General features: G+C 39.0%; 5 protein-coding genes across 18 annotated transcripts; 2 read left to right on the top strand and 3 right to left on the bottom strand.

Moving 5' to 3' along the window:
* Positions 1 to 9: 9 nt before the first annotated feature.
* LOC112289064 (calmodulin-binding receptor-like cytoplasmic kinase 2) lies at positions 10 to 3210 on the bottom strand. Of its 2 annotated transcripts, none has more exons than XM_073537457.2 (4): positions 2914 to 3210; positions 2455 to 2547; positions 1910 to 2205; positions 10 to 1327 (listed from the first exon to the last, which is right to left on the bottom strand). In XM_073537457.2, the coding sequence occupies exons 1-4, from the start codon at positions 3011 to 3013 to the stop codon at positions 1076 to 1078; spliced, it is 741 nt and encodes a 246-aa protein (XP_073393558.2). In that variant the 5' UTR covers positions 3014 to 3210; the 3' UTR covers positions 10 to 1075. The 2 variants fall into 2 exon arrangements, with proteins under 2 accessions (XP_073393558.2, XP_090110283.1); XM_090254157.1 differs by lacking the exon at positions 2914 to 3210 and adding an exon at positions 2685 to 2907.
* Positions 3046 to 6189, bottom strand: LOC149988120 (light-sensor Protein kinase-like). 4 transcript variants are annotated; one of them, XM_090254154.1, is made up of 4 exons: positions 5604 to 6189; positions 3854 to 5345; positions 3257 to 3385; positions 3046 to 3067 (listed from the first exon to the last, which is right to left on the bottom strand). In XM_090254154.1, the coding sequence occupies exons 1-2, from the start codon at positions 5656 to 5658 to the stop codon at positions 3991 to 3993; spliced, it is 1410 nt and encodes a 469-aa protein (XP_090110280.1). In that variant the 5' UTR covers positions 5659 to 6189; the 3' UTR covers positions 3046 to 3067; positions 3257 to 3385; positions 3854 to 3990. The 4 variants fall into 4 exon arrangements, with proteins under 4 accessions (XP_090110280.1, XP_090110282.1, XP_090110281.1 ...); XM_090254156.1 differs by lacking the exon at positions 3046 to 3067 and having other exon boundaries at positions 3217 to 3385; positions 3854 to 4550; positions 4704 to 5345; XM_090254155.1 differs by lacking the exon at positions 3046 to 3067 and having other exon boundaries at positions 3217 to 3385; positions 3854 to 5407.
* Positions 6190 to 7698: 1509 nt separating this feature from the next.
* LOC112289124 (uncharacterized) lies at positions 7699 to 10601 on the top strand. Of its 10 annotated transcripts, XM_090254162.1 has the most exons (5): positions 7712 to 8048; positions 8250 to 9429; positions 9606 to 9843; positions 9954 to 10172; positions 10330 to 10601. In XM_090254162.1, exons 4-5 carry the CDS (start codon positions 9996 to 9998, stop codon positions 10408 to 10410), a joined length of 258 nt encoding a protein of 85 aa, XP_090110288.1. In that variant the 5' UTR covers positions 7712 to 8048; positions 8250 to 9429; positions 9606 to 9843; positions 9954 to 9995; the 3' UTR covers positions 10411 to 10601. The 10 variants fall into 10 exon arrangements, 7 of the variants coding, with proteins under 7 accessions (XP_090110289.1, XP_090110288.1, XP_090110287.1 ...); XR_012218457.2 differs by having other exon boundaries at positions 7699 to 8048; positions 8250 to 9843; positions 10008 to 10172; XR_012218456.2 differs by having other exon boundaries at positions 7701 to 8048; positions 8250 to 9843.
* A 1152-nt stretch (positions 10602 to 11753) lies between these two features.
* On the top strand, positions 11754 to 14259 carry LOC112288832 (serine carboxypeptidase-like 50). The gene is made up of 5 exons (XM_024533468.3): positions 11754 to 11974; positions 12107 to 12369; positions 12476 to 12979; positions 13270 to 13524; positions 13676 to 14259. Exons 2-5 carry the CDS (start codon positions 12142 to 12144, stop codon positions 14006 to 14008), a joined length of 1320 nt encoding a protein of 439 aa, XP_024389236.1. The 5' UTR covers positions 11754 to 11974; positions 12107 to 12141; the 3' UTR covers positions 14009 to 14259.
* Positions 14260 to 14790: 531 nt separating this feature from the next.
* LOC112288831 (aspartyl protease family protein 2) lies at positions 14791 to 18340 on the bottom strand. Its single transcript, XM_024533467.3, has 2 exons — positions 15361 to 18340; positions 14791 to 15158 (listed from the first exon to the last, which is right to left on the bottom strand). The coding sequence occupies exon 1, from the start codon at positions 17066 to 17068 to the stop codon at positions 15404 to 15406; it is 1665 nt and encodes a 554-aa protein (XP_024389235.1). The 5' UTR covers positions 17069 to 18340; the 3' UTR covers positions 14791 to 15158; positions 15361 to 15403.
* Positions 18341 to 25578: the final 7238 nt, after the last annotated feature.

The following is a 25578-nucleotide window of genomic DNA, read 5'->3' as shown; positions in this document are numbered from 1 at the left end:
GGATGTATATTGCACAAAAGAGAAAAACTATATTACCACTTCGGCTTCTGTGCACAAACTCGGGCCTCAGAAACGCACATGAATCAGCATTTGACACATCTATAGATCAATTTGAGCTCCTCATAAACTATTTGACACCCTACAGTACATGAATCTGAAAGCAATATCAGTAACTCCTGATATGACCTTGTCAAACTGACTGGACCTCAGCTTTGAATGCTGACGCTCCAGCCAAATCTCATCGAAGAAAATGAGACAGTCTTTTCAAGCAGAACAGGTTCACTCCTTACCCACGTCTGCACGAATCTGAGTCTCAAGAGTATCAGAAGAAAAATTGGCCTGAACCCTGACGGTGAACCTCCTTCAACGAATTCCCACCCTGTCACGCAGCAACAGCAGGAATAAACTTATAATGCACCATAACTTCCAACCATGGAAAGAAAGTAGTTTCAATAGATGCGACCGACCTACTTTGTTAACAATAACAATCAATTTAGTTAACATGGTACTTAAGGGATCAAAAGATGTACAGCTCAAGGTTGTTATTTTCAAATTCATGAAGCGTTAAGGGTCTGAGCCCCTCCCAGAGGCACAAACCGTCGCCCCCGAGAGCCATGACCTTCTGTGGTCGCCGTAAACGATTCTCTGAAGTTTCCAATAACAGAAATATTCGACAGGTAAGCGATGGACCTGCTATTAGGATACAGTAATCAGCCAGTGTCAATCAAAACAAAAAGAAAAAAGAAAAGAAAAAAGGTATCTAGTCTGTACCGTTTCTCAGAATATCTCTGACAGGGAATATGAAGCGATTGAGAATATAAGATGGAACATAGACACCATACAACGCCCCCTATTCCCCAGGAGAATCCTCGCAATGTCCCATGACCTCTTTGTTGACCTGACACTCCTCATCCTCGTAGTCCTGTATTCAGTTGGTTCTCAAATATTTCTCAGGTCAAGTAACTCCTGTGATTATCCTCTGGGCGCCTGCTTGTCCGAGCCTTCTCACTCTCGGTATCTCCATGAGAGTACCATGATAGCGACGGCCTTCCCCGCGGAGTATGGCTCCATTCTCCTAAGAGTTACCATATTCTGACTCTGCCTCTAAACCTTCCTGTTGTCGATCTACACTCAGCTGATATTCTTCTCTGATGCAACATAACATCTCCTTGGCCTCTCTCATGTTAGGGCGATCAACTTTCGTAGGTGCTGAACAAGAAAATGCAAGCTCAAATACGCGCTCCAAAATCAACAAAGCAGCAGCTGTTAACTGAAGCTTTGGATCAATAATAACCCTCAGCCATCCCTCCGAATAGTATTTGAAAGCCTAAAAGGAAAAAATAAAAAAACGTAAACGTTTCAAAAAGATCGATTGCACTAAAAACCAGCGAGTGATCACAACATTAAAAAGTTCATTGATAGATCAATCCAAACCAGGTCTAGATCCAGCCATGCGACCAACCTTACTCTAACACCGTTCACCTGGGAGTAGGTTATTGTGTTCAGCAAGCGGATATAGGATCTAAAATTGGACACGAGATGGGAGCACAAGGACCCAAGGGCATTTAAATCTGCGGACCAACATACTGAAGGACCCAAAATAATCGCTCAAAGAAATGACAACACAGCAGGCGTATATTCACCTGGATCAGGCTCTTACTATAATAAAAGCACCATTCACTGTGTAAGGAACGTGCTTCGGGTGGAAAAGTAATATGCCCAACAGCACTCTAGATCAGGTAGGGTGTAACCTATTCTACAGGTTCCGAGATGGTCAAAAACTATACACATACATATATGTCTATATATAAATATAAAGGAAAGACTCTCCTAAATACCACGGTGCTTGTTTTTCTCAGAATTAACGTGCAAAAAAATTCAACGATGTGCAAAAGAGAAGAAAAATTACCCATCTCTCCAGGGGTAGCTCATCCGTAGAATGTCTCAGCCCAAAAGGGCGCCTCCCTGTGAAAAGCTCAAGGAGCAATATCCCAAAAGAGTATACATCAATTTTCACGTTCAGTTCCCACGTTACAATATACTCTGGGTCCAGATACCCTATGGTCCCCATAATTTGCATAATAATTGTAGCACCTTCTTGCGAGGGACCAAATCGAGAAAGATCGGAAATGGCAACCTTAGCGCGAAAGCTATCACTGAGTAAAATGTTGCTAGGTTTCACATCTCTATGAATTATAGGCCTGTCTGCAAACATCAAATAGCAGAAAACTTGTGAATGTGTCAACTGTTGACAAGGAACCGAATCGACTGTATCGATTTCCCACTTTCCTCATCACATATGTAGCGAAGACATTGTCGGTGCAACCATATGCCCCAGTACTAAACATCTTTGTATCTCCGCTGCACTGTGGATATTCCTCTACACTAGAAGGGAGAAGTCCAAGTCAAATATCTTGATACACATTTTCAAAGCCCAAGTCAAAGAACAGTTACCCGAAAAATAGTGAAGGCATGTAAGAGCTTCAGCCACATCGATGGCAATATTCAAGCGGGTGCTCATGTCCAGAATAATCCCATTAGGAATGCCTACAAAAACACACCCATCGCCCCTCATAAATTGAATCGAGCAATGAAACAAAAACTTCGGCAGTTGTACCGAAAGAGCATATCATTTGGGAAAACAGCATTGTGTCAAAACAGCATTCATTTGGGAAACGAAGTACATGATCATGTGAAGCTGGTTACAAGAGGGTAACTTCCATTACTGGCGAAAACCATCATTTGGTATCCTAACTGATGTGCAATTATATCTGATACATGCTGGCATCAAAACAGAGAGAGTGAATATCTCTAGACTTTTCGTTCAGAATTACAGTAGTAGATGAGAAATAAGGCCTCAAAATCACATCAAAAAAAGTCATTCAACCTAGGTTCTATGTCTCCAGGCTGTACCGTCAAGATGTTGCCTCAAGTTTCCATTCGGCACATACTCAATCACAAGAAGGCGCTCATTCTTCACGTCCACGTAGCTTATCAGCTTCACCAAGTTCATGTGCTCCAGTTGAGTATAAACTTCAACTACGGACTCAAATTCCTCAAAATCAACCTACACCAGGAAAACATCCACTTCTTCAGAATTCCAAGCATAGAAAGTACGGTACATGTAAAATAAACTATGATAAAACCAATACAGGTCCAGAAAAATCCACATTTCACAGTAATGAATCCCATCACAAAGCCCTCAACCAATGTTACCTTCCTCCATCTCCGATCAAGTGAGATTCGGAAAAGTTACCAGTAATTTTTTTCAATTCAGCAATTGTAAACTTCACCATTCCCCCAGTCCTTCCCTGTTCGAATCCAGGACTTGGGGACTTAGGTCTGCTGATTGAATGATGGCTCGACCGATCTTGAGTCGTTAATTCTGCGATAGTAAACCATCCAGGTCATTCAACATGTCGCATGTGCGCATCAGTGAAGCCAGAGAATGTTCTTATTCATAGAGCCGTCACTCCTTTAGGGGATGCAATTCCAACATCTGATACATTGAGAGCTAGCGCGAGTACTGGCCGATTAATAACGTCAGAGATTCACGGAGGATTTCCCAATTTTTGAGGCCAAAAATACAGCACAAATACCAAAATCCCACTGCGAATCCAACTTCCGAAGACAAATACCCTTCGTGACCGCTGCGGATGACTAAATCAACAAATGCAGCCAGTCATGTGGCATGATAGACAAAGCTCACTTTCATTTGGCGACTTTCATAAACAAGTCACGACCAACTTGATCTTATAACGTACTTCAACAGATAATAAAACAAGGGATACAAGAATGATCCGGACGGAAGAAAACAAACTAGAGACAAGTAAGACAGCATGAACCAATTTACCGCAATGGGGTAATGATCTGAGAAGTTGACATTTCACATTCCGCAATTCAACACATATTTCATCGAACCGCGGCCGGGCACTTTGCATCTTGGCTCCAACACCTCCTTATCAATCGCTCCAATGAAGTTGGACAATCTTATGGTAGCCCAGGACGATCACCCTTCAGTACCATCCTCTTCACCGCATTTGGTTGTGCTATGTCATAAAAGGGCACATCTCCAGTCAAAATCTCATAACACACCATTGCGAAACTATATACGTCACCACCAAAAGGATACTTTGCTGTCATGCCGACATTTGACACTTGTTCTTGCCCTTCATTTACACTTTCTTTTATCATCTCAGGAGCCATCCATCGTGTTGTCCCCGTATTCAGAGTCTGGTTGCTGTAAGTTACACTGTTGTGTTTCGTCTTTGACAACCCAAAGTCTGCCACCTTTGCCCATATATACCAACTTCTACCGTCTTTTCCTTTCACCTGTTTCACAAGGATGTTCATCGCCTTTAAATCTCGGTGAACAATCCTCATTTCGTGCAAGTACTCCATGCCTCTTCCAACTTGAAGCATGAGATCAACTGCTTCCAACATGCTAAATGGACTACCGCGATGTTCGTCCTTTGCCATGATCTTCTGTATTAACCCGCAAAGGTCACCATCCATCAACTCCATTACCATGCAGCTCTCCCGCTTACCTTCTGCATAACAAAGCAAGGACACGATATTGGGATGAGACAGCCGTGCTAGGATTGACACTTCCTTCTCAAAATCTGGGGAATTTGGTGCATAGAACGTCTTCTTGGCAACCTCAACTCCTAGCCACATTGCTTTGAACACAGTAGCGAAGGAACCTTTTCCCAACTGCTCCATCTCTTTCAAGCTCTCCATGTCCACGCGATATGCCCCTGATGAGCTGCCTCCCAAGTTCTGCCTTTGGGGATCAAGCTTCTCAAGTGTAAGAGAAGCCAGCCGGTACGTTTCCGTGCTCCCACTTTCACCTCTCCGGAGCAATGCATACACATCCCCTACCAACGACTCTCTATCATGTGATGCCTTCATGTTGACGATTGCAACTTCAGCTTTGAAAATACTCTCAAGTACTTCCGTCGATGTCAAGCTTCCAGAAAAGAAATGATTTAACATCTCCAAGTCAAAACTTGTTGACAGAATATGCTCCGGCACATTCGTCATCAGAAAGGCGGCTTGAATCCATTCCTCTTGGCAACAACTTCGGATGACCTTCACTGCCATGTTAGCTAAACCATAAAACAGCTTGAAAGCATCGATATACTTTGCCTTGTCCTCAAGGGAAAGAAACCTTCTGTGGAGGAACGACTGTGCCCTCTCGACAGCCGACTTCAGCTTATCAGCTAGATGTTTGCACAGTTCAGAGTTGACTTTAGGTGGGCTGGAAAACGCACTTGGCGTAGTCATCTTTTGAGTTCGTTCACTGCATTCTTTGGTGAGCTTCAGGAACTGCTTAGGAGTGTCGGCTGCGTGAAGACCACAATCACCACGTCATTCGGCACATCGTGCCAGCGCTAGGTCTTCCGATCTTGTAAAGACAAACAAAACAAGGAAACTGTACCTGAATGTTGTACTTAGTCAAGGAAAAGAGAACCGAACATCAAATTGGATATCACAACATTCGTACACATGTTGTGAGTGCAACCGCACATCACTTGGAGATGAACCTGATGCTCGAACTACGCTTACCTGCACGCATCCATCCCTAAATGAGCGGAACTTACCATATTCCGCAGTCGCCATATGACTGAATATGCTCTTGTAGACAGACTTTGCCATCTTGCACGCACCCGATTCTCATGGAAAGCTCCTTAGAACTAGGCAGGGCCAGTGCTCCGCTCTGATATAAATGAGAGCATTCAATGTAGCACTTGCATCTTAGTTCTCTAAGTCGCTTTCAAGCACAATCTAACCTGGGAATGGAAAGACAGACATACAACGTAATCTGGAGGTAGATTTTGATGTGAGTGACACTCTTTGACTTTGCAGTGTGGTTCATTTACAATAACCTAGCATCTAGGACTACAGGCCTTGAAAAGCCAAGAACAGATACTTATATTTGCGAGAATGACGCTGTTATTCGCTACTCTCACTAGCGAACTCAGCAAACCCACGCTGTCGAGGACGCACAAGCTGTTGCGATCTTGCAAGACATCGAGAGGTGAGTGCAGTAGCCGATGAGAAGCACAGCGAGTGGGAGTGGAGAGAGAGTCGCGACCAAACCCTACAGCTCGTTGGCGGTGCAAGTGGTAGATGCTGCAACACAACTTGCAGAGAGATAGTGTCTGCAGTTTAGAGATTGGATCATCTCGACGCGGTCGAATTCGAGATCCCCCTCCTCACAACCCTTGTCTACGTGTTGCAGATTCCTCCCAACTCTACCGACAAGACCGAGGCATCCCAGCCGTCCGATCTTCGGAATGTAGAAGATATTGTTCCATGATCCATTTTGTATAAAATGTGGATCAGTGTGATCAATGGCTGAGCTAGTGGATTGAGTTGGGAGGTTTTTGTGACACAATTCTACTAGGCCTTGCAACAAACTTTGATTGCATGGACATATCTTTCTAAGGATTTTCATGCTTTGGTAAACTAAAGATGTGTTCAATAATCATGGTTCCAAAAATATTTACTAACACCTTCTTGTCTATGGTTTCTTCTTAGTTATATTACAAAGAAACTTTGAAAAAACATACAATTCAAGTGTAAAATTTTTTATGGAAATTTGAGAGAAAACTTGAAGCAACAAAATAATAAATATCATAAACAAGGCCAATAAAAATATTAATGTGGTTGGGTGAGCTATGATGCAGAAGTACCTTTAATGTTTTCACTTACAAAAGAGTTAGTTAGTGATTAAAATTTTGTAACTATTTGTCCTTCAAAAAGAATGTGATACTATAATTGTTACTTATAGAGATGAAGAATGAACTTTGGTGCTTCTTTGAAGATACTATTGTTCTTTAAAGAAGCTATTGTTCTTTCATGCAATAAAAACGAATAAAAATTTAATTATTTACACATATAAGAGTTATTTAGATAAATTTTCACTTAAATATTACTTTTTATCAAAAGATAGTAAGTTCTTCCCAAGTTTTGCTACTTCTATTCAATACATTACAATATATCATAGAGTTCATAAAATATAATACAATCGTAAAATTTGAATTCATATTTTAACCAGTGTTCTTTGTATTTCTTGCAAACCAACTATGATGGACAATGATTGATTGTTAAACTTGAAGTTGAGGACTCGGTGATCCAAAAAATAATAGCAAATATCCATAGTAAAGGTCAAAAGGTGGATTTAATGGAAAATTGAAGGTTATTGCTGAATATTTATTTATTGCATTTGTAGAGAAAATCTTCCAACTCTCCCCCTCACTTCTCCTAAGAGAGTGCCCAACCTGTATTTGACTTGTCCCAAAAGGCCTAAAATCATTTCTATAGTTCATTTATTAAATTTAGAAATACATTATTGTAACATAAATTACGCTACTACAACCCCCAACCAGAAAAAGAAAAAAGAAAAATATCTACAAGCTTCTACTATGCTATCATGTTCACAATCTTGCTTCGGAACTGTGCTGCAACAAGCCATTACCGATTAAAAGACAACAAAAAAAATAAAAATAAAAAATGAAAGAAGAAAAGCATCCAAGTCTCATTATCAAATGATTAAATTGGCATTCTATAATCTCAGAAAGTGATGTAGTAATGGCGCAGTGAGGAACTTTTTCCACAAGGACACGCCAGCATGAAGCCCACTTGCATTCCAACAAGTGTTATCAGATTCAACAGACTTGGCAGAGTTCATTTGATTGAAAAATCCATTCACCACACTTGAAGAAGCAGACTTGAAGAAGCATGTGCAGTATTGGGTGATGTGGAAGAGAGTAATTGTCCACCATTTTGGTAGTACAATCTGTGTTTGAATCCATCACATGTCAATGTTTTGCAATTTAGGGCTGAGGAGTTTGCATCCTGTGGGATACTGGTGAAGACAGCGTTGAAAACCTCCATACTAAGTTTTCATCTGGAGTAGGAAATGAAGAGTTAACTAGCAAAGAAGAGAATCGAGATTGTGTGAAGGAAAATACTACTGTCATGTGATTTTTGTAACCCATGTTGCAAAAACGGCCGAAAACTAAGGCACAAGCGCAAGGGTGGTTAGTAATTTGTTGTTTCAGCATGTCACCGAACAAAAAAAAAAAAAAAAAAAAAAAAAAAAACTGATTTTTAATTTCGAAACGGAGGTTACGCATGGATAAGTGTTGGGAAGGATGAGAGATCGAGTATGCTGAGCTACCCAATCATCTACCGGCTTTGCATTTCCATAACAGTTGTGGGTTTTGGGGGATTTGTTGCAGCTAGCTGTGAGCTATGGCGATCGGACGTATAACCCTCCAGGTCAGGCCCCAGTGGCCCACGCGAACGCCGAATGAGCACGCTGAAATGGGGACAATCGCGGGCCCATCAATCTCAGCATCTCCTCTAAGCCCCAGTTGCACTCGATCAGAGAGATTTCCATCCAGTTTTGTTTGTTGATGTAGCGGCGATGAAGTCCTCTGTTTGCTGCCGATCGTGCTGGCCTGTGCGTATGAAGAAGCCTCAGGCGGTTCGATTGTTTGTTCGATTTGTTTTATTTTATTTTGATCTGATGGATTCTTTAATACGTCCGTGAGCGAGATAACTTTTGATTGATCATGTGTATAGAGCACAAAGCTTGTTGTGGCTGGTAGTGCTGACTTCGGGTAGTCCGTTCGTTTGAGTTCCGAGTCGGTTAGCCTGCTGAGATTAATTCAGAAGGAGAATACTAACTGAGTGAGAAGAATTCGTGACGAATTCATGACATGATTGGCGCCGCGCATGAGCTTTCTGATCGCCGCAGGATGGTGATGTTGGCGAGTCGAGATTTCCATGGAACCCCTATGGCTACAGCTATGACGGTCTCCCTCTGTTCCATGGAGTTTCTGGCGCCTTCAAAGTTGAGGAAGGATAGAAGTCCGGCACCTTCGCGAAAGGTGAAATAAATTGGTGCAAGTGCAAAGCTAATTGGTGGCTATCTGGACCCGACTGTGGCGGACAGGGAGAAGGAGGAGGCCATGGAATAGGGGAGGATGGTATTGGACCATGACGATTGGCTTCGACATCGGAGTAGTACCAGACACGGGCGGCATCTGGCATCAATTGTGTCCTCAAGGGTTATCTTAGCCCTTGGGGTTCCAGTCTTCTCTCTCACAGGCGTGGCAGCTTTTGTCACCTTCTACAATGAAGCTATCTCAGCGCAGACCTTTCTCCCTCACAGCCCCCGCACTTGCACTTCTGCTCGTTTTCAGGAAAAATGCCTCCTACGCGAGCTTCGATGAAGCCCGGAAGGTGTGGGGCATGAACGTAAACAGATCTCAAGACGTGTGCAGGAAAGCCCTAACTTTCATGGGCTCTTCTGCCGATGGATCCAAATTGCAGAGCTGCTTGCATTAGGCAGCGACATCCCCATACATGTTGAAGAGCCATGTGAGTGAGGGTGCAAATCTGGAGAAAGAATTGGTAGGTTTACTGGAAGAGCTAGAGCTTGCATCTCTTTTGGCGGCATCTCATCGACCGAATGACGTGTTGTAAATCATGTCGGAGTTTGTATCTAGCAGCACTATGACTGATATGCAAAGATCGAGCATAGACAAAAACTTGACTGAATTCCATGACAATGTTGGTGCATGTGAGAGGCTTTTTAAAACGCCGATACCACTGTCGTACACGAGGCTCACTTCAAGATTCCTGGTCATATGGCATATAGCGCTGCCATCAGGGCTGTGGGATCAGTGCAGATGGCTCACAATCCCTGCCGTCTTCTTCAACGCCGCAGCCTTGTTGTGCATCGAGGAGGTTGGAGTGCTGGTTGAGGAGCCGTTTGCGACGCTTGCTCTTGGGGCATCTGCGGTACTATGAAGAACAATGTAGCAGGTTTGTTGGAGCTCACACGCAGAACGCTAAGAGAAAAAGTTCGGAGAAAATTGAGTAGCTCTGAGACGAAATAACTTCATCTTTTGTTTATATTCTATGGACTTGTCTAGGTCTTTACTGAAGCATCACTGAAACTGGGTGCCATTGCTGATATGGTTCTGGAGGTGGACATAGCTATTGCAATGCCTAGAACCGGGATCTATATGAAGTTCGAGCATAAACGAAGGACGCATCAGCATCGATTCGGTAAGCTTGACAGGCATTCCATATCTTGTGAAGAGATTGAGCTCGCAGCATTGACACTATTTCTCGGTACAGGAGAATTACAGGTGGGTTATCTCCTACCTGCCAGAACAGAACATCAGATTCATATCAACCTCTTTCACTATTCAACACCGTGTGATAGCTTGGAGGGGCTCTTTGAGGAGTGGGGTATTTTGTTTATTTATTTGTTGATTGATTTAATTTGCATTGTGCGCTGCTTAGGTCTCTCGAAGGGCAGGAAAACAAAACTCTGGAGTCAATCGTAGACAGCTTTTCAAGGTTTTGTATCACATCCTTCAATAACCAGCCCATCTAGGACAAGATGTAAATGCAGATCGATTGTACAACATTCCAGCATGTTCACTGGGGTAGAGCTCGGTGCTGCAAACACGGCACTTGCAGCACCTCTTCATTGCCTTGTAAATTATCCCCGTGGTGGAAAAGATAATAAACAGTTCAATGTCATAACGTGCATTGATTCATTGTTTTCCAAATCTATTGTCTAATTTTGATGCCCACAATAGGTCACAATTGAGGGAATTAGAGGAGTAGAATAGGTTGGTGAATGAACTCCTGAGAATCTGACAGAGGAGTTATCTATTCTCTGTTTTTGCATAATGTAACATGTTATGAAGGGAGGGAAGAAGTTCATTTACGAAGGGAATGTTTATGTGGTACTAAGGTATGGGTGGAGGTACTGGGGTCATGACATGGGTAGCAATGTTTCCCCATTTTCTTTTTTCTTCGACTTCTTTAGGTATTTTTTACTTGATGTTTTAGATTCTCTTCTTTGTATTCAGGAGTAAGGGGTGTCATTGGTGGGAGAAATTGTTGACACCTTGTGGAATGGCATGAATTCTGCAAGGTGTACAGTTTGGTCCTTCTCTTTTTGTAATGTCCCCTAGTAAACAAAGCATCTCAGCTCGATAAAAAATTCAGGCTATACTTCAAATTTACATGAAGTAAATTGCATGAGCAACATGTTTGTTTCTCTACATTCAAAGACATTGTTTTGGCATACCATTCAGAAGTTGTGTTAGGAAATTGAACTGTGTAATTTAGAAGGTATTGATTTGGAAAAGTATGATATGCTTTTACACTGGCATAATATCAAATTGTATTGTACTTGGTTAGTATTGTAATTCCAAAACATCACAGTGACTAACATTCCATTTACTCTTACTATTATTCCATTATTCTTCTGTCAACAGTATTTCAGTGCATGTATATTTTGATAATAAATATATATACTAAAATAATCCCTAGAGTATTGTCATGTTATATTTTTTTGTTATTTATTTTTAGGAAAGTAGAGATAAGTTTTATGAATTGAAGATTATTATCAATAAAACACAGAGAATTGATTGTATAATAGACTTAACCTCCACAATTACTGTAGAGGTATTGGATCTGACCCCTACTTGTTAATAAATGAAATTGACTCTGTAATTCATTGTCTTCTGCTCTTAATATGAAGCGGCGGCTATGACCGAAGGATTGAAAGCTTTACAGATAATGGAAGGTCGAATCGAACTAACGAAGTGGACGGAAAAGGGACACACGAAATCAAGGGACGAAGGAGACGAAATAATTAGACGAACGAAGTCAATGGACGAATCGAAGGGGCAAGTATTGTTCGTTGGGTGAGGACCGAGGACAGAAGAGGATTTCCGAGTTGGAATGTCTACATGCAGATCGCAACAAGCTCCGCTTCGTTGGAATTCTCTTGCTTTTTGTAGAATTGTTGAGTTGACTGAGGTTTCAATGTTGGGTTGTGATGGCGAGTCCAATATTGCGGAAACGGGATTGTCGTTGATGCCATTTTATCAACTGAGCGCCGAACAGCTGGTACCGGTGAAATTGTGAGGTGGGGTTGCTTCTCAGCGGCGATATGTCTGTGTTTGGGGAAACGTGGAGCAGAGCATGCGTCAATTTCGTTTGTCTGGTTGCATTAGTAATCTGATTGTGTGAGAATCTGGGGTGAGTTTCTGAATTGCAGGTAGGTTTTTGCTTGGGCGAGGTCGAGGATTGCCGATGGCGACATCACTTGAAGGATCAGCCAAGTGGGTCGTCTTGGTGGTGATTCTGTTGCAAGCATGCTTAGCTGCTTGTGATTATGAAATGCCTTCAGAAGCTCTGCCTACGAGGTCTGGGTACCTTGACGTGAATACCGCCACTGCAACCAGTCTATTCTACGCTTATTATGAGGCGCTTGAGCCCTCGGACGAGCTTCTGAAAACCCCTGTCATTCTCTGGTTACAGGTACGCATTTTATATTCCTCTTCTTATCGGTTAGACCCAATTCACATTGCTCTGATTCGTGGACATGGTACTGAAGGAGCTCAGGATGGCTACACGTGATATGCAGGGTGGTCCTGGATGTTCGGGATTGATAGGAAATTTTGGAGAATTAGGTCCTTGGAGGGTAGCAGAGGACATGAAGTTGGAAAAGAATACAGCTCCTTGGAACCGGCGCTTTGGGCTGCTTTTTATTGACAGTCCAGCAGGGTCGGGATTCAGCATAGCTCCATCTCCTGACTCTATTGTGACGAATCAGTACCACGTAGCACGGGACCTGTTCCGCGCTCTTGAGCTCTTCTTCAGCGACCCTGACTACAAATCGAGGCCTCTATACATCACAGGAGAGAGCTATGGTGGAAAGTATGTTCCCGCATTGGGATATTATGTTATGGCCAAGTCCCGGCGGCTTTTGTTTAAGACGGAGCAACCGCCTTATGAACTCCGGGGAATAGCTATTGGCAATGGCCTCACGCATCCTATTGTACAGGTTCAAACGTATGGGGCAACCGCTTACTATATGGGCTTAATTGACAAGGAACAGCAGAAGGTTCTGGATGGCCTAGCTAAAGAGGTACATTTCTTAGAGGCTCTTATTATCATGGACCACGTATTTAACAAAGAATATTAGTCTAAGATAACACTTCTGCCAAATTATTTTTGTCCTGCTTTTCAGAACCATCATATGGAATTTTATGTCGAGGATCTTTTTTCAGATATAAGGAGTGCAATGTCTGTCTCTACGATGAAAATTCTAGCTCATGGTAGCGTTTAGAAAGGATCATTAAATCACAGCAGCTGCCTCGTTGGTTTTATTCGGTCACAGAATGCTTGGTTGTTAACAGTGTGCTGTGGCTATTACAGTCGAAGGAACGTATTTTGAAGAAGGATTGGTTGGGAGCTGTAGCCGCAAGAAGCAATCTCACGAGGATACTTCGAGCAATGAGTGGGTTGGCCACTTTGGAGGATGTCAGGAAATCTGTAGATTATTTTACAGATGCAAATGGCACGGATTATCTCACAGCATTTGTCAACCTTGAGACCGTCAAAAAAGCACTTGGTGCGCACACGAATATTACGTGGACTCAATGCAGCGATCTTGTGGATGAGAAGATGCAGGTAGGCCTCGTAACTTACATTGATCTCGACTCTGCTCTTAGTAGAATACTCAACGAGTTACATGGCGTTTCGATTTGTTTGTACAAGATGAATAATCATGATTTTTGTCTCACTCTTTTTATGATTAACTCAGTATTAATTTCCTGCGCAGGTTGACATCATGAAGAGCACAAAGTGGATGTTAGAGGCCTTACTTCCTCAGCTCCCGGTGCTCTTGTATCAAGGCCAGTGGGACATCCAGGATGGTGTGGCGTCGAGTGAAGCATGGATGCGTACGATTGCGTGGAGAAGCTCCGCTGCCTTCTGGGCTTCTGAGAGGAAACTGTGGAAGGAGGAAGGGAAGCTCGCTGGTTATATCCGAACTCTTGAAAATCTTAGCCATGTGGTGGTGGCTGGAGCCGGTCATTTGGCTCCAAGCGACCAGAATTTACGCACACAGCGGATGATTGAAGCATGGATAGATGGAAAGCTAGAGCTTCTATAGATAACCCCCCTGTCGATCTACTGGAAACCATCGTTGATTAGCAGCCTTTTCTCTGTCACGTTCGAATTTCGTTTGTGTTCTGTAGATATTGCTTGTAGGCCACCGAGCAGATAGTAGTGCTGCATTTCCAATCTCCGGCTGATGTGGAGATCTGTTGCGGTGTATGCTTGTAACATTGTAGCATTGGCACACCGTAAACCCTGAAGCTGGCTCCATTTTGTACATGAAACTTGGTGAACTATAACTGCTGACATGCTGCTCGCTCATGAGGAAGGTGAGGGGATCCTTGGGGTTCCCAGAGTTTGGCGTTGATGGTAGGGCAGCTTACAATTTTGTTGAAGCCCTCACCGGTATCTACCGGAAACTGCATGGTTGGGAATATACTCTTACAAAGCAGGAGAATAGTCTTCCCTGCACTTGGTAATTCTGGTGGCCAAGGCATCATCTTCGGTCAATTGTTTGCACAATCACATACGTCAGTTACCTATCATAACGTGCCAATGTTCAACTGCGTGTGTTAACTTCATTGTGAACTCTGACAAACTGTAGTCAAGTCACGTGAGGCATATATTTCTGCAAGTAATGTGTACATTATCAGATCGTGTTCAAAGCAATTGCGTGGAATTCCACATCAAGCAAAGTGATTAACTGATTCAATCAACAGACTCACTAGAACATGCGGAACAACAATACGGTACATAGTCAAAGTCACGAGATAGTTACTGTCTCAAATCGATTTTGGCGTAATCATTGAAGTCGCAGTGGTGCTGTGAGGCAGTGAATCAATTAAATCGTGACTACCTTAGTGGTTGGTCGGTCAATTATTAATTGAATCGATGACATTTGAGGTTTATGAATGCAGGTCTTAAATGGTCGTGATTAAAACAGAGGGAAAATACCACAGGATAGATTGCTACCCGGATGTATCCCACAACGGTGAGGAGAGTAGATCATGACCCTCGAAGTACTATGCAACAACTCTCTATTACTAGTATCAAGCCAATAAAGCAACATTTACTGAAATTGTGGATGGCATGATATCACACCCAAGGACTGCCACACCAACGAGTCTATCCTCATCCCTAACTCAAGTTAGAGCGTCGCATTTGTTCCACTACATTGCAACGTCGACATCCCGAGATTTCACCAACTGAGCAGAAGCGACGAGAGTTAGTATTAGCCAATGCTGTGAAGAAAACTGCAATTTCCGTAGCGAACTCCGAGCTCAGATCTTACGAATGTCTCAGCTTCGTTACACTAAACGAAACAAGGGTTATTACTCAAGAAAGTGTAAGTTACATGAATGCAACAAGAAAAACTCTCATAATTTTGTCGCAACCTAGTCAACTTACAAGAATGTCGAGTGCCACTTGGTGACGACCGCCACTACACATCCTAAGAATGTGAGGAGCATTTGGCAGGCGCGAAACCTATGCGATTCTCCTCACGGTCATATTGCACAAGGAAATTCTGTTGCAAGAGATTTCCAATGGTGTTAAAGCCGCCCACGGATGATGGCAGGCCGGCCATGGCGAGACACTGGACATTGGGTGCAACATCCACGAAATAATTCCCCTGCTGAGGTTGAAAAACTGCTCCACCGCCCAAGACGATAGTGAAAGATGGAAAACTGGGTTGGTCGACACCTGTAACGTCAACGCAAAGGTCCAAGCCTTGCACGGAGGCAGCTCGCGGGTATCGTACATTTTTATCAAAAGCAGCAAGTATGTTTCTGTAAGCTGGCGGTAGCCAATATGTAACTGTGGTACCGGAGTCGAAAATTGATCCGCCATTGCCGAGGAAGTCCAAGCTCCAAGCAGAATGTGAAATAGGCAACGATTCGCCTCCAACCATGACCTTTTCTATTTGCACGTAGTATAATGTAGGATTTCGGGAATTGCTGACGATAGGCGTGAACTGTAGATCGTGGATTGTGCTAATCAGCTCGTCGCCGAAGATAAGCCAAGAACTCACGGACGTCGGGTCGAGGTAGTTCACCAGACAGTATGCAAATTTATTACCGTAAGCATATCCAACTTGCGATCCGAAAGAGAGAGGCCCCTGTCCAAGGCCTAGAACACCTCCTGCTGCAGCAAAACTACCTTGGTTGTCTCTGCCACAGCCAAATGCCACTTTGTCGATTCTTACATCATCGACAGTAGCACTCTCGTAGGCGAACACGCCTTTGGAGAGGGACGTGTCTGCGTAGCGATACTCGTACGCACAGGCTCCGGGGTAGTGAAAATCGCAAGGAAACCCCTCAGTTGCCGGTATGAGAAGGCATTCCGGAGAAAGACAGGGCACAGGGTTGAAAGTGGAAGAGTTCGATGGCGCATACAGAGGGGTGTCCTGTGCATAACATTGGAGACAAGGAGCGCATTGAACCCAGAGAAGGTCGGAGCCTGAGTCGACAATGAGGGAAAACTTCTGCGGTGGGGTGCCCAGAAAAAAATCGACGAAGTACTGACCAGATCCAAGAGTGGAGCCAGACACGACAGGAGACTGGAAATCGTGGTCGTGAGAAGGAGGGCCTTCGATCACGGCGGTTATGACCGGAGGGTTGGCAGAGTTGTGTGCGCCATTATCGTTATCTGACAATTTGTGTCTGCCCCTCTGTTTACGGAAGGAAGCAAGACGAGATTCATCGATGGCCATATCTTCTACCAATGCCTGCAACTTACTGTCATACTTTTTCCGGAAAGGAGACTCCACTGAGTTGCGGTGAAATATCTTGACTTTGAATCCGCTCTTTTCTGTTTTACTCCCACCCACCAGCTTTCGGCTGAGCCTCTTGAGGTTTGCAACCAATTTCATGTCATTGACTCTTCCACCTTCATGACTTTTAACATTGCTTACTCTGGCCTGTACATGCAACGGTAACTGCATGCCCTTGAAGAGACTTGCGCCGATAAATTTTGAAGTCAATACTTCAAATTTTTCCGCTACTGTGAGGCTCGCGTTAACAAGCAGAACCAACGCTAATGACCATGCTATGAACAACATGAATGTTTTAACAGTCTTGCCTGCAAACCCCGACTCCTCTTTCTGCACTGACTCCATTTTTGATGAAGCTCCGGAATGAACACAACTGGAGTAGCATACAACCTATCAAGCTGGAACTAAGTACTGCCCGAGGCAGTTTATAGGTGAGCTAGGACGTTGTATTTAGAAGTTAGCCTCACCATGCAAGTAAATCACAGAACACTAAGATCCTCCTGACAGAAGGTTCACTGCAGCTGGAACGTACCGAGGAAGGACATGTCGGCACCAGAAGTCTGAAAACCTGAGCTTCAGTCCCCAGTAGCCGAAAGCCCCTAGCTCAGGATTGACCAGGTCGTTCCTCCAGCACCATGGTAGCAAGAGCGGTGCAGCTCAGCAATCAAGGCGAACTGGACAACCCCCGGGGATTGCCGAAAATGAAGCAACGTCTACTGAAACGATAAGCTGAACCAGGGGTCTTCGAGGTACGGCTTACAGTAGTTTGCATGCCAATTCAAGTCAGGAGCATGTCACAGGTCTACGGTGATCAAAAAAAGAAAACAAAAATGAATAAAACAAAATGGGGCTTCCGAGGTCCACGCTCGAGCATGTCCGAGCCATCTGGTACAGTGCAGAACCTTCAGTGGCCACATCCGCTGTTGATACCGTCAATGCCAATGCTCAAGTGATAGGGATAATATGTGCACAAATACTGCGCCTTGACCAAAGCTCCACAATGCGAGTCAGAACGCTGGTGCGAACTACAGCATCAGAACTGTAGTCGTATCCAGTACATCAGAACTCTGCAGCTAATGTCTACTCTCGAACTCATACAACTTAAACTGCAACATGAGCCCAAACGACGGGCTCGCTGCATGCAAAGCGGAAATCCAGAGACTCAAGACGAAACGGCAGAGCACCAGCCGCTCCAAGTCTCCAGTCTGCCCTAGCCTCTAAAAGTAACTCCAACTTCCATCATGGGAATTCGCGGGGTTAAAAGCTCCGACTGTGGGAAATGAGATCGATTACCAGCAGCAATAAAGTCCACTGGGTCGACATGCGATGATGCGCATTACGCCATTAAATTCGACGCGCTTTACGAGCCACTCTACATACCAACGTCGAGAGTCGCAACTAGACCTCTGGAGAACGCCTCCAAAACACTGACTGGACCGTTCGCGCAAACGGCACACACCAGCTTCAGGGCGGCGTAGATGTGTGACAACAAGGCGATTCTCGGTCTGCGAGACGGAGATGGACGTAAAACTGTGAGGAACCTGGAGAACGTGGACGCTACCTGCGGATGACCTAGAGGTCCAGAAGATGAAGACAAGACGGCGATGATCAGGCCTGGCCCTGCGCCTGCAGCAAGCCTTGCAAAGCCAGTCCAGGCACTGATGAACGCTCTTAACTCTCTATTAAAGTATCCGAGGGTAGCGTAAGGCCGTGGATGAATGCCATCCCTCGACTACATTCATCTTCTGAACTAACATTGAACTCTTTGGAAGAATCTTTAAAAATAAAATTAAAGCATAAATATGGGTAAACAAATTTACAAAGAGTAAAAAATTAGCATATGTGTGCATGTTTGTATGTATGTTTGTATGTATGTTTGTATCAGATATACTACTGTTGTTATCACTTTGACCAATGTGCAAATGTAGTACAATGTGTTCAATTTCTTCTACAAATATTGATATTTGAACAGTGTTTTATGTTACACTATTTTTTTTAATAATGTGTTTATTATTATTAATAGAATAGCATTGACGCAAATTATCTTCTCCTATTTCTTAACATCCTTCACTGGTAATTGAAAACTGGTTAGATTAACTAGTTGATTATAGATTTTAGTGGTATTATATATATATATATATATATATATATATAAGTTTTAATCCAGAAAAAAATGGAAACGTGAAAGGATATCATCAAGTATTTCCATCGTGCATTGTTTTTTTCTTTTTACCATAATTCTAGATTTGAAATAAACTATTTTACTTTTCTTTTCTAAATTAAAAATTAAGCTATCTATGAATAACTGTATTTTTCGATGTGTTTATTATGCATTTGAATGAAACAAATACAAAATTAAAAATACGTGAATACATTGTATTATTCTATTTATAATGCATAAATAAAAAAATATTTATATTTCTTAAATTTAGAATTGTAACTTATAAATTTTCTGAATATTGTGTGTATTTATATATGTATATATGAATATATATATATGCACACACAATATTTTTATGGTTAATTATAATTAAGTTCCATAATTTTTTTACATGCCATTCATTTAGACAAATACGATTCTTGTTTTTAGTATGTAGGTCTGTATGTATGTATGTATTAAAAATCATAAAAGTATGTGTTGTGAAACTTTCTTTTATATAGTGTCATGACACTATTGCGGCAATTACAAAAACATATACAGATATTATATTAATCACTTTTTAACATGCACATATCAATAAAATATGACTTATCTTTGTATAAATAAAGAACAAACAAGATTTGATCATGAGTGAAAATTGAGGCAAGACTGTGAACTTTTTATAGTTAAAAATAAACAAAATGAACAATTAGACACATTTCAAGTAATATAGAAGAAAGACACATGCTTTATAAGATTACAAACACTGTAGTATAATAGAAGGTAACATGTACTTGATTTTCTACAATACTGTAACAATAGCCATAAATTATTTATGAGGTGTAGTGATTAAGAATGGAACATTGCCACTAAAGACTCTTCGACACTCTTAATTTGGATAGATGGAATAGATAAGTGTACAAAAACTATGATGTTTGATCTAAATAATACATTTTGATGACAATGTCATTAAATATGATTTTCCATATGAATACAAATTTGGTATTTGACTAAATTATAAAATTAATACTTAAAGCTATATTTAAGTAGAAAAACAAAAACTTCCATATAAGCACAAGTTTTGTATTGAGCAGTACTACATAAAAGTATTTGTTAAAATTGTCCTTTAAAAAAAATGCTTTTGTAATAATAAAATAAATAATACTATCTAAAGATACAACAACTAAGAGTAACATATATTATATGAAGTATTATAAAATTTAACCTCTCAATGATTAAAATACTTTTTTCTAAAACAAATAAAGAGACTTTAAAATATCAATATTTTTCATACAATTCATAAAATTTTAATGTTGCAATATATAGCATATTACAAATAAAGAAAGTTTGAATACTTTGTAGATTTTATGAAATAAATAGATTATTAAAGATAAACTTCAACATTATCAAATAAAAAACAAGTATATAACAAAAATCACAAATTATACATATATATATATAGATATGTATTGACAAATCTATATATATATATATATATATATATATATATATACAACTAATAATTTTGTGATGAATAAATATATTTTAAATATAATTAAAAAATTAATATTACTCTTTAAATATTATACATCATCACTCCATCAATAGAATAATTTTATAATAATTAGCTTACATAAATAGTGTAAAAATTACATAAAAATATGTAATTTTACAAATCTCAATAATTCAACAAAAGTATGTAAATATGTAAGAAAATAATAATAATAATAATAATAATAATAATAATAATATATGTACAAAATAAAAATAAACTGAAGCAATAAATGATAAATAATACGTTAATTATTAAAAAAAAATACATTGGTAATCATTGATTCTCTAATTTATGTCTTAAAATAATACTACAATAATTTCCTCAAATAATAGATATTTCAAAATTATACTTAAAATAATATTTTTATTGAAATGATGGTATGGAACAAATAAAAATAAAAATCAATTAGCAATCTAAAATGTAATAGGGTATTATTTTGTGATTACATTATTTAGCTTCAATCATAAAAAATACTTTATTAAGTAAAAAACTAAAATAAATAACTATAAAAAATATAATATTTAAAATTAGATAAAATAATTAAATATGTTAAAATAAATATAAATCATGTGAGACATAAGACCATTATGGATATAGATGCATATATATTTAAGTGCTTAGAGAGAATCTTTTATTATTTTGGAGGTTTAAATTTTGAGCAAGCCACAAAATTGCTCAAAAAATTCATGTTAATAAATCCTACTTATTTGAAGTCTTAATCAAATAAAATTATTTTTGTTATATGTTTATATTGCTTGACTATTTGATTATATTCTTACATCTTTATCTTAATAATTAGAAATTATATGAGATATGACAATACCAATTTTTGATTGCATTTGAAACTATTGAAGTAGTTTGATGTTCAATTAATTTTTATCTAAAGTAGTGTATTGGACAATCTTACTTATTAAATATTTCTATATAAAAATATAAATATCTTAATAGTTATTGTGAAGCTTTTGGTGTAAATATTGTAAATATTATTAATATATATTTGATATCTATCTTAAAGGTAGTACATGCCATGTTGCCATAAAATATAAAGTTTTCTAATAATTTAATTTATTTGACTTTAAAGAAGATTTTTAAAGAAAAATAGTTGCTTGAATTAATTATTCGAAGTTATAAAAAATTCTACGAATAAGAAATTTAAAATTAATAAAAATATAATTATTATTTATTAATTGAATCTACATGCTTTTAACTTATTATTGGAACAAAAAATATTGTAGAAAGATAATTATTATTTTATATTATGATTAGATTATAACATAATTATTTTTAGATTAGTACATTTCTAGCATCTTATTTGACCCAACAAACATATGTTATAAGCCAAGCAAATGAATTAATAGATTTTTTTGATACTTTGTCTTGATAATTAAGTTGTTGACCTCGAAGTGATGTTAGTAAATATGTTTTAAACTTTTATTCACTTGTAATATTTAGTATTATATTTTAATATAATTTTTTATTGAAAATATTAAAAAAGTCGAATATTTTTAGAAAGAACTTAAGTGAAAGCTTAATAGCTATTATATTAAGTTTTTATTGCTAATATATTGAATTTAGCTAAAATATTAATAATCTATATAACCTTTTGAATTAAATAGACTTATATTGCCTTAATAGAACCATAAAGGAGTCAAAATATAATAGAATTGATAGAAAATAAATTCAATTATCTTAAGGACAAAGTTAAGGGTAGGTTCTTGCAAAATTTTAAATAGAAATGATAAAATTGATACTTAAAAGATTATCATATGTAAAATAGGATTGAAATTATAATTCTTGGCACAAAAGAAAATCTCTAATAAATATGCTTTGTGAGAAGAGATTAAAAGTTTTAATTAGGTAGTTTTTTAAACTTCTGTTGTAAATTCTTTATTATCTAAAGATTTATAAAATAATTGAAGCAAAGAGTTTAGTTATTAATATCCAAAATTAAAATTAAGTTACATATCTAATTTGAAAAAGAAAATAAAAGAAAAAATTAATATAAAATTTTATTAATTAAATTTTTAACAAACTCGAAGTTAAAAACAAAGATTTAGAATTAGAGGTTTTACTTCAATGTGTATAAATTTTATATATTTTATATTTTTCTAATTTTAAAAAATATACATAACTTAGATAATTTATAAAAAAATTGAAGCTAATTCAATGGCATAATTAGGAATTGATGCCTATCATAATTCAAGAGTTAGACTTTATGATATGTTGAGAGAAGACTTAGCAATTGTTAAAGATTCTTCAAGAATTTAAGGATTTGGAAGATAAATTTTGATAGATTTTAAAATTTATAAATTAATATAAAGTAAGATTTAGGATTTAAAAGTATTTATATTTTATAGTTTTTAATATGTAGGTTCAAAGGTTTATAGATTTATAAGATGTTAGCTTTAAGATTGGTAAGATAAATGTTTTAGAATTAATAGAATATGGATTTTAAGATTGATAGGATATAAGAAACATGATATAGGATTACTTTGATTAAAATTTATTAAAAAAATTAAGGTTTTCAGGAAGGGAATTATTAAGCATTTTTATTGATTGTAAGATAATTGGAGGTTATAGATTTTTTTTCACATCCACATGTCAAATGCATTTCCAACTTGAATTTTATGTAAGACAATATCAAAAGTTGAGAATATCATATATATATTCATTAATAATAAATCTATTAAGACATTAAGAATTTTAAAAAAGTAACTTGATTGGAATATTTATAGAATTTGTGAACTGCAATTTAAGGTTTTTTTTATTGATCAAGGAATAATGAAGCACATTTATTTACTCTATTGGTACATTAATATGTGATGCAATTATCTATTATGTTGTTTCATCACAACAAGGTTGCAGTAATTTTAACGTGTAAATCTTAATGGTTAAAACTTAAACTTTTCAACAAGCTATGGAACAATATTTTGAACATGTTACTTTGATTACTTTTACATGATATATATTCTACTTTAAAGCTAAAGTATCACAGAAACAAAAATATAGGTTCGAGATCTAACAAGAAGTTCAAGAAGAACAAGCAAGAACTAGATTAATCAGATGAATTCAAGAACAACACCACAAATATGAGCTAGAGCTCCAAGAGATGTGTTGTCGAGACTGAAGAACTCTTCAGCCTCGATTCCAATATATACTCCTATTTAAGAGCTTCTCAAGCAACTTCTACTAACTAAGAAGCTTCTAGAAGATTCCAAAGACTTACTTCTCGAAGATTCTAGAAACTTATCTCTAGAAGGTTCTAAGCACTATGTCCCTAACATCTTCTAGCAACTAGGAAGCTTCCCAAGCAATTTCCATCAACTAAAATGCTTCTAAAAGGTTCCAAAGACTTGTTTCTAGATGGTTCTAAGCACTATGTCCCTAACATCACCCCCTCCTTTAGCTTCGAGGTCTCTGAGAAGCAATGTTGTTGTTAATCAGTCCCAATGCAAGAAAATAAAGATCTGTTGCATAACGTCTACTATGAAATCTAACTGTTGTTCACGAGGCAAGTAATTCATCGGTCCATGAAGCCAACAGTAGTGGCCCACGCCTTCGACTTCTAACCAAGCATGAACTTTCGTGTCCTCATTGTGAAATTGTCCTGCAAATACGCCTTTTGGCTGACCATCGTAAGCAGGTTCGAACTCAAATACAATCACCAATGATCGGTTACTTGGTATCCTCCATCATCGTAGTGGTGTAGGCGGTTCTTCATCTTGGGGTCGCGTTCGAAAGCTAGTTGGTTGAGATAATCTGACTAGCATAATATCTATCTATTCGCTATCCATATCAGAAGACCAAACTATGGCTACTGAAATAATTCTACTTTATCTTGGAGAAAATAAGTACATCAACTACAAATTTTAGTGGTGCTCTCCCCTTTTCTTATATTCTTGGGTGAGCAAGCTTCACAAGGAAGCTATCGTCAAATTGGCTTAGGTTTATGAGGATATTGTTGATGAAACTCCTATACCTTTAGCGACGCATTGGCAAGATTTTCAGCTGCCTCCCACGTTCGCTCATAAATATCGTAGCCGCACAAATGAACAAGATACTCCAACTTGCCCCACCTTTGCCATGAATCCAGCACCTTTTCAACCTTGTATTCCTTATGGTTCTCGATCTCAATACTAGATAGCGGACATTGCACTCTTCTAGGAAAAGACGACTCTCGATAAGACTCCAACAGAGAAACATGAAAGACTAGATGTACCTTCATAGAAGCTGATAATTCCAGACGGTATGCCACTGGATTGATTTGCTTCTGGATGATAAATGGTCCCAATCTTCGATAGTCCAACTAATCACATGGTCGCTTGGTCTTGATATTCCGTCGAAGAAGCCATGCTTTATCTCCAATTTTGAAAGTAGGTGCTTGATTTCGAAATCTATCTGTAGATGTTTTGTAGGATTCTTGAGCAGATTGTAATTGAAGCTTCAACGTATTTTGAAGATCTGATAGTTGTTTCGCAAATCCTTCAGCTGCTAGATTGTTATTTGTTGATGGGCTCAATAAATCAAGCTTTGGATGATACCCATAGTTAGAAAAGAATGGCGTATATTGAGTCGACGCATGGAGGGTGTTGTTATATGCAAACTCGGCTAGCGACAGATATGTGGTCCAATTGTCTTGCTGATAATTGATGCTGCATCGTAAGTATTGTTCCAAGACTTGGTTCACCTATTCCGTTTGGCCGTCAATTTGAGGATGAAAAACCGAAGAAAGCTTGATATCCACCTTCAGTATCTCAAAGAGAGATCTCCAAAACTTTGATACGAACTGGGTTCCTCGATCTGATATGATATCATTTCGTAGTCCATGATATCAATACACATTATCAAGAAAGTACCTTGTTGTGACTTTAAGGAACGATGTCCTCTTGCAAGGGACAAAGTGTGCCATCTTTGTAAGCCAATCTACCACGACAAAGATGCTATCAAATGAGTTCGATACTAGCAGGTCCGTGATGAAGTCCATAGAAATAGAAGACAATGGTCGACGTGGAATCGGCAATGGCTGTAGAAGTTTATCAAGATAATGTCGAGGATTCTTGGATCTTGAACAAAAGTCACAGAAGAGGACAAAATCTTTCACATCCTTCTACATTTGGGGCCACCAAAAATCTCGAGAAATAAGCTCCAAGGTCTTGTTGA

Source organism: Physcomitrium patens, chromosome 11 (genome assembly GCF_059467195.1).
Source record: "Physcomitrium patens ecotype Gransden chromosome 11, ASM5946719v1, whole genome shotgun sequence".
Classification (NCBI taxonomy): domain Eukaryota; kingdom Viridiplantae; phylum Streptophyta; class Bryopsida; order Funariales; family Funariaceae; genus Physcomitrium; species Physcomitrium patens.
The sequence above is the reverse complement of the archived record's forward strand: the minus strand, read 5'-3'. Positions and strand labels throughout refer to the sequence as shown.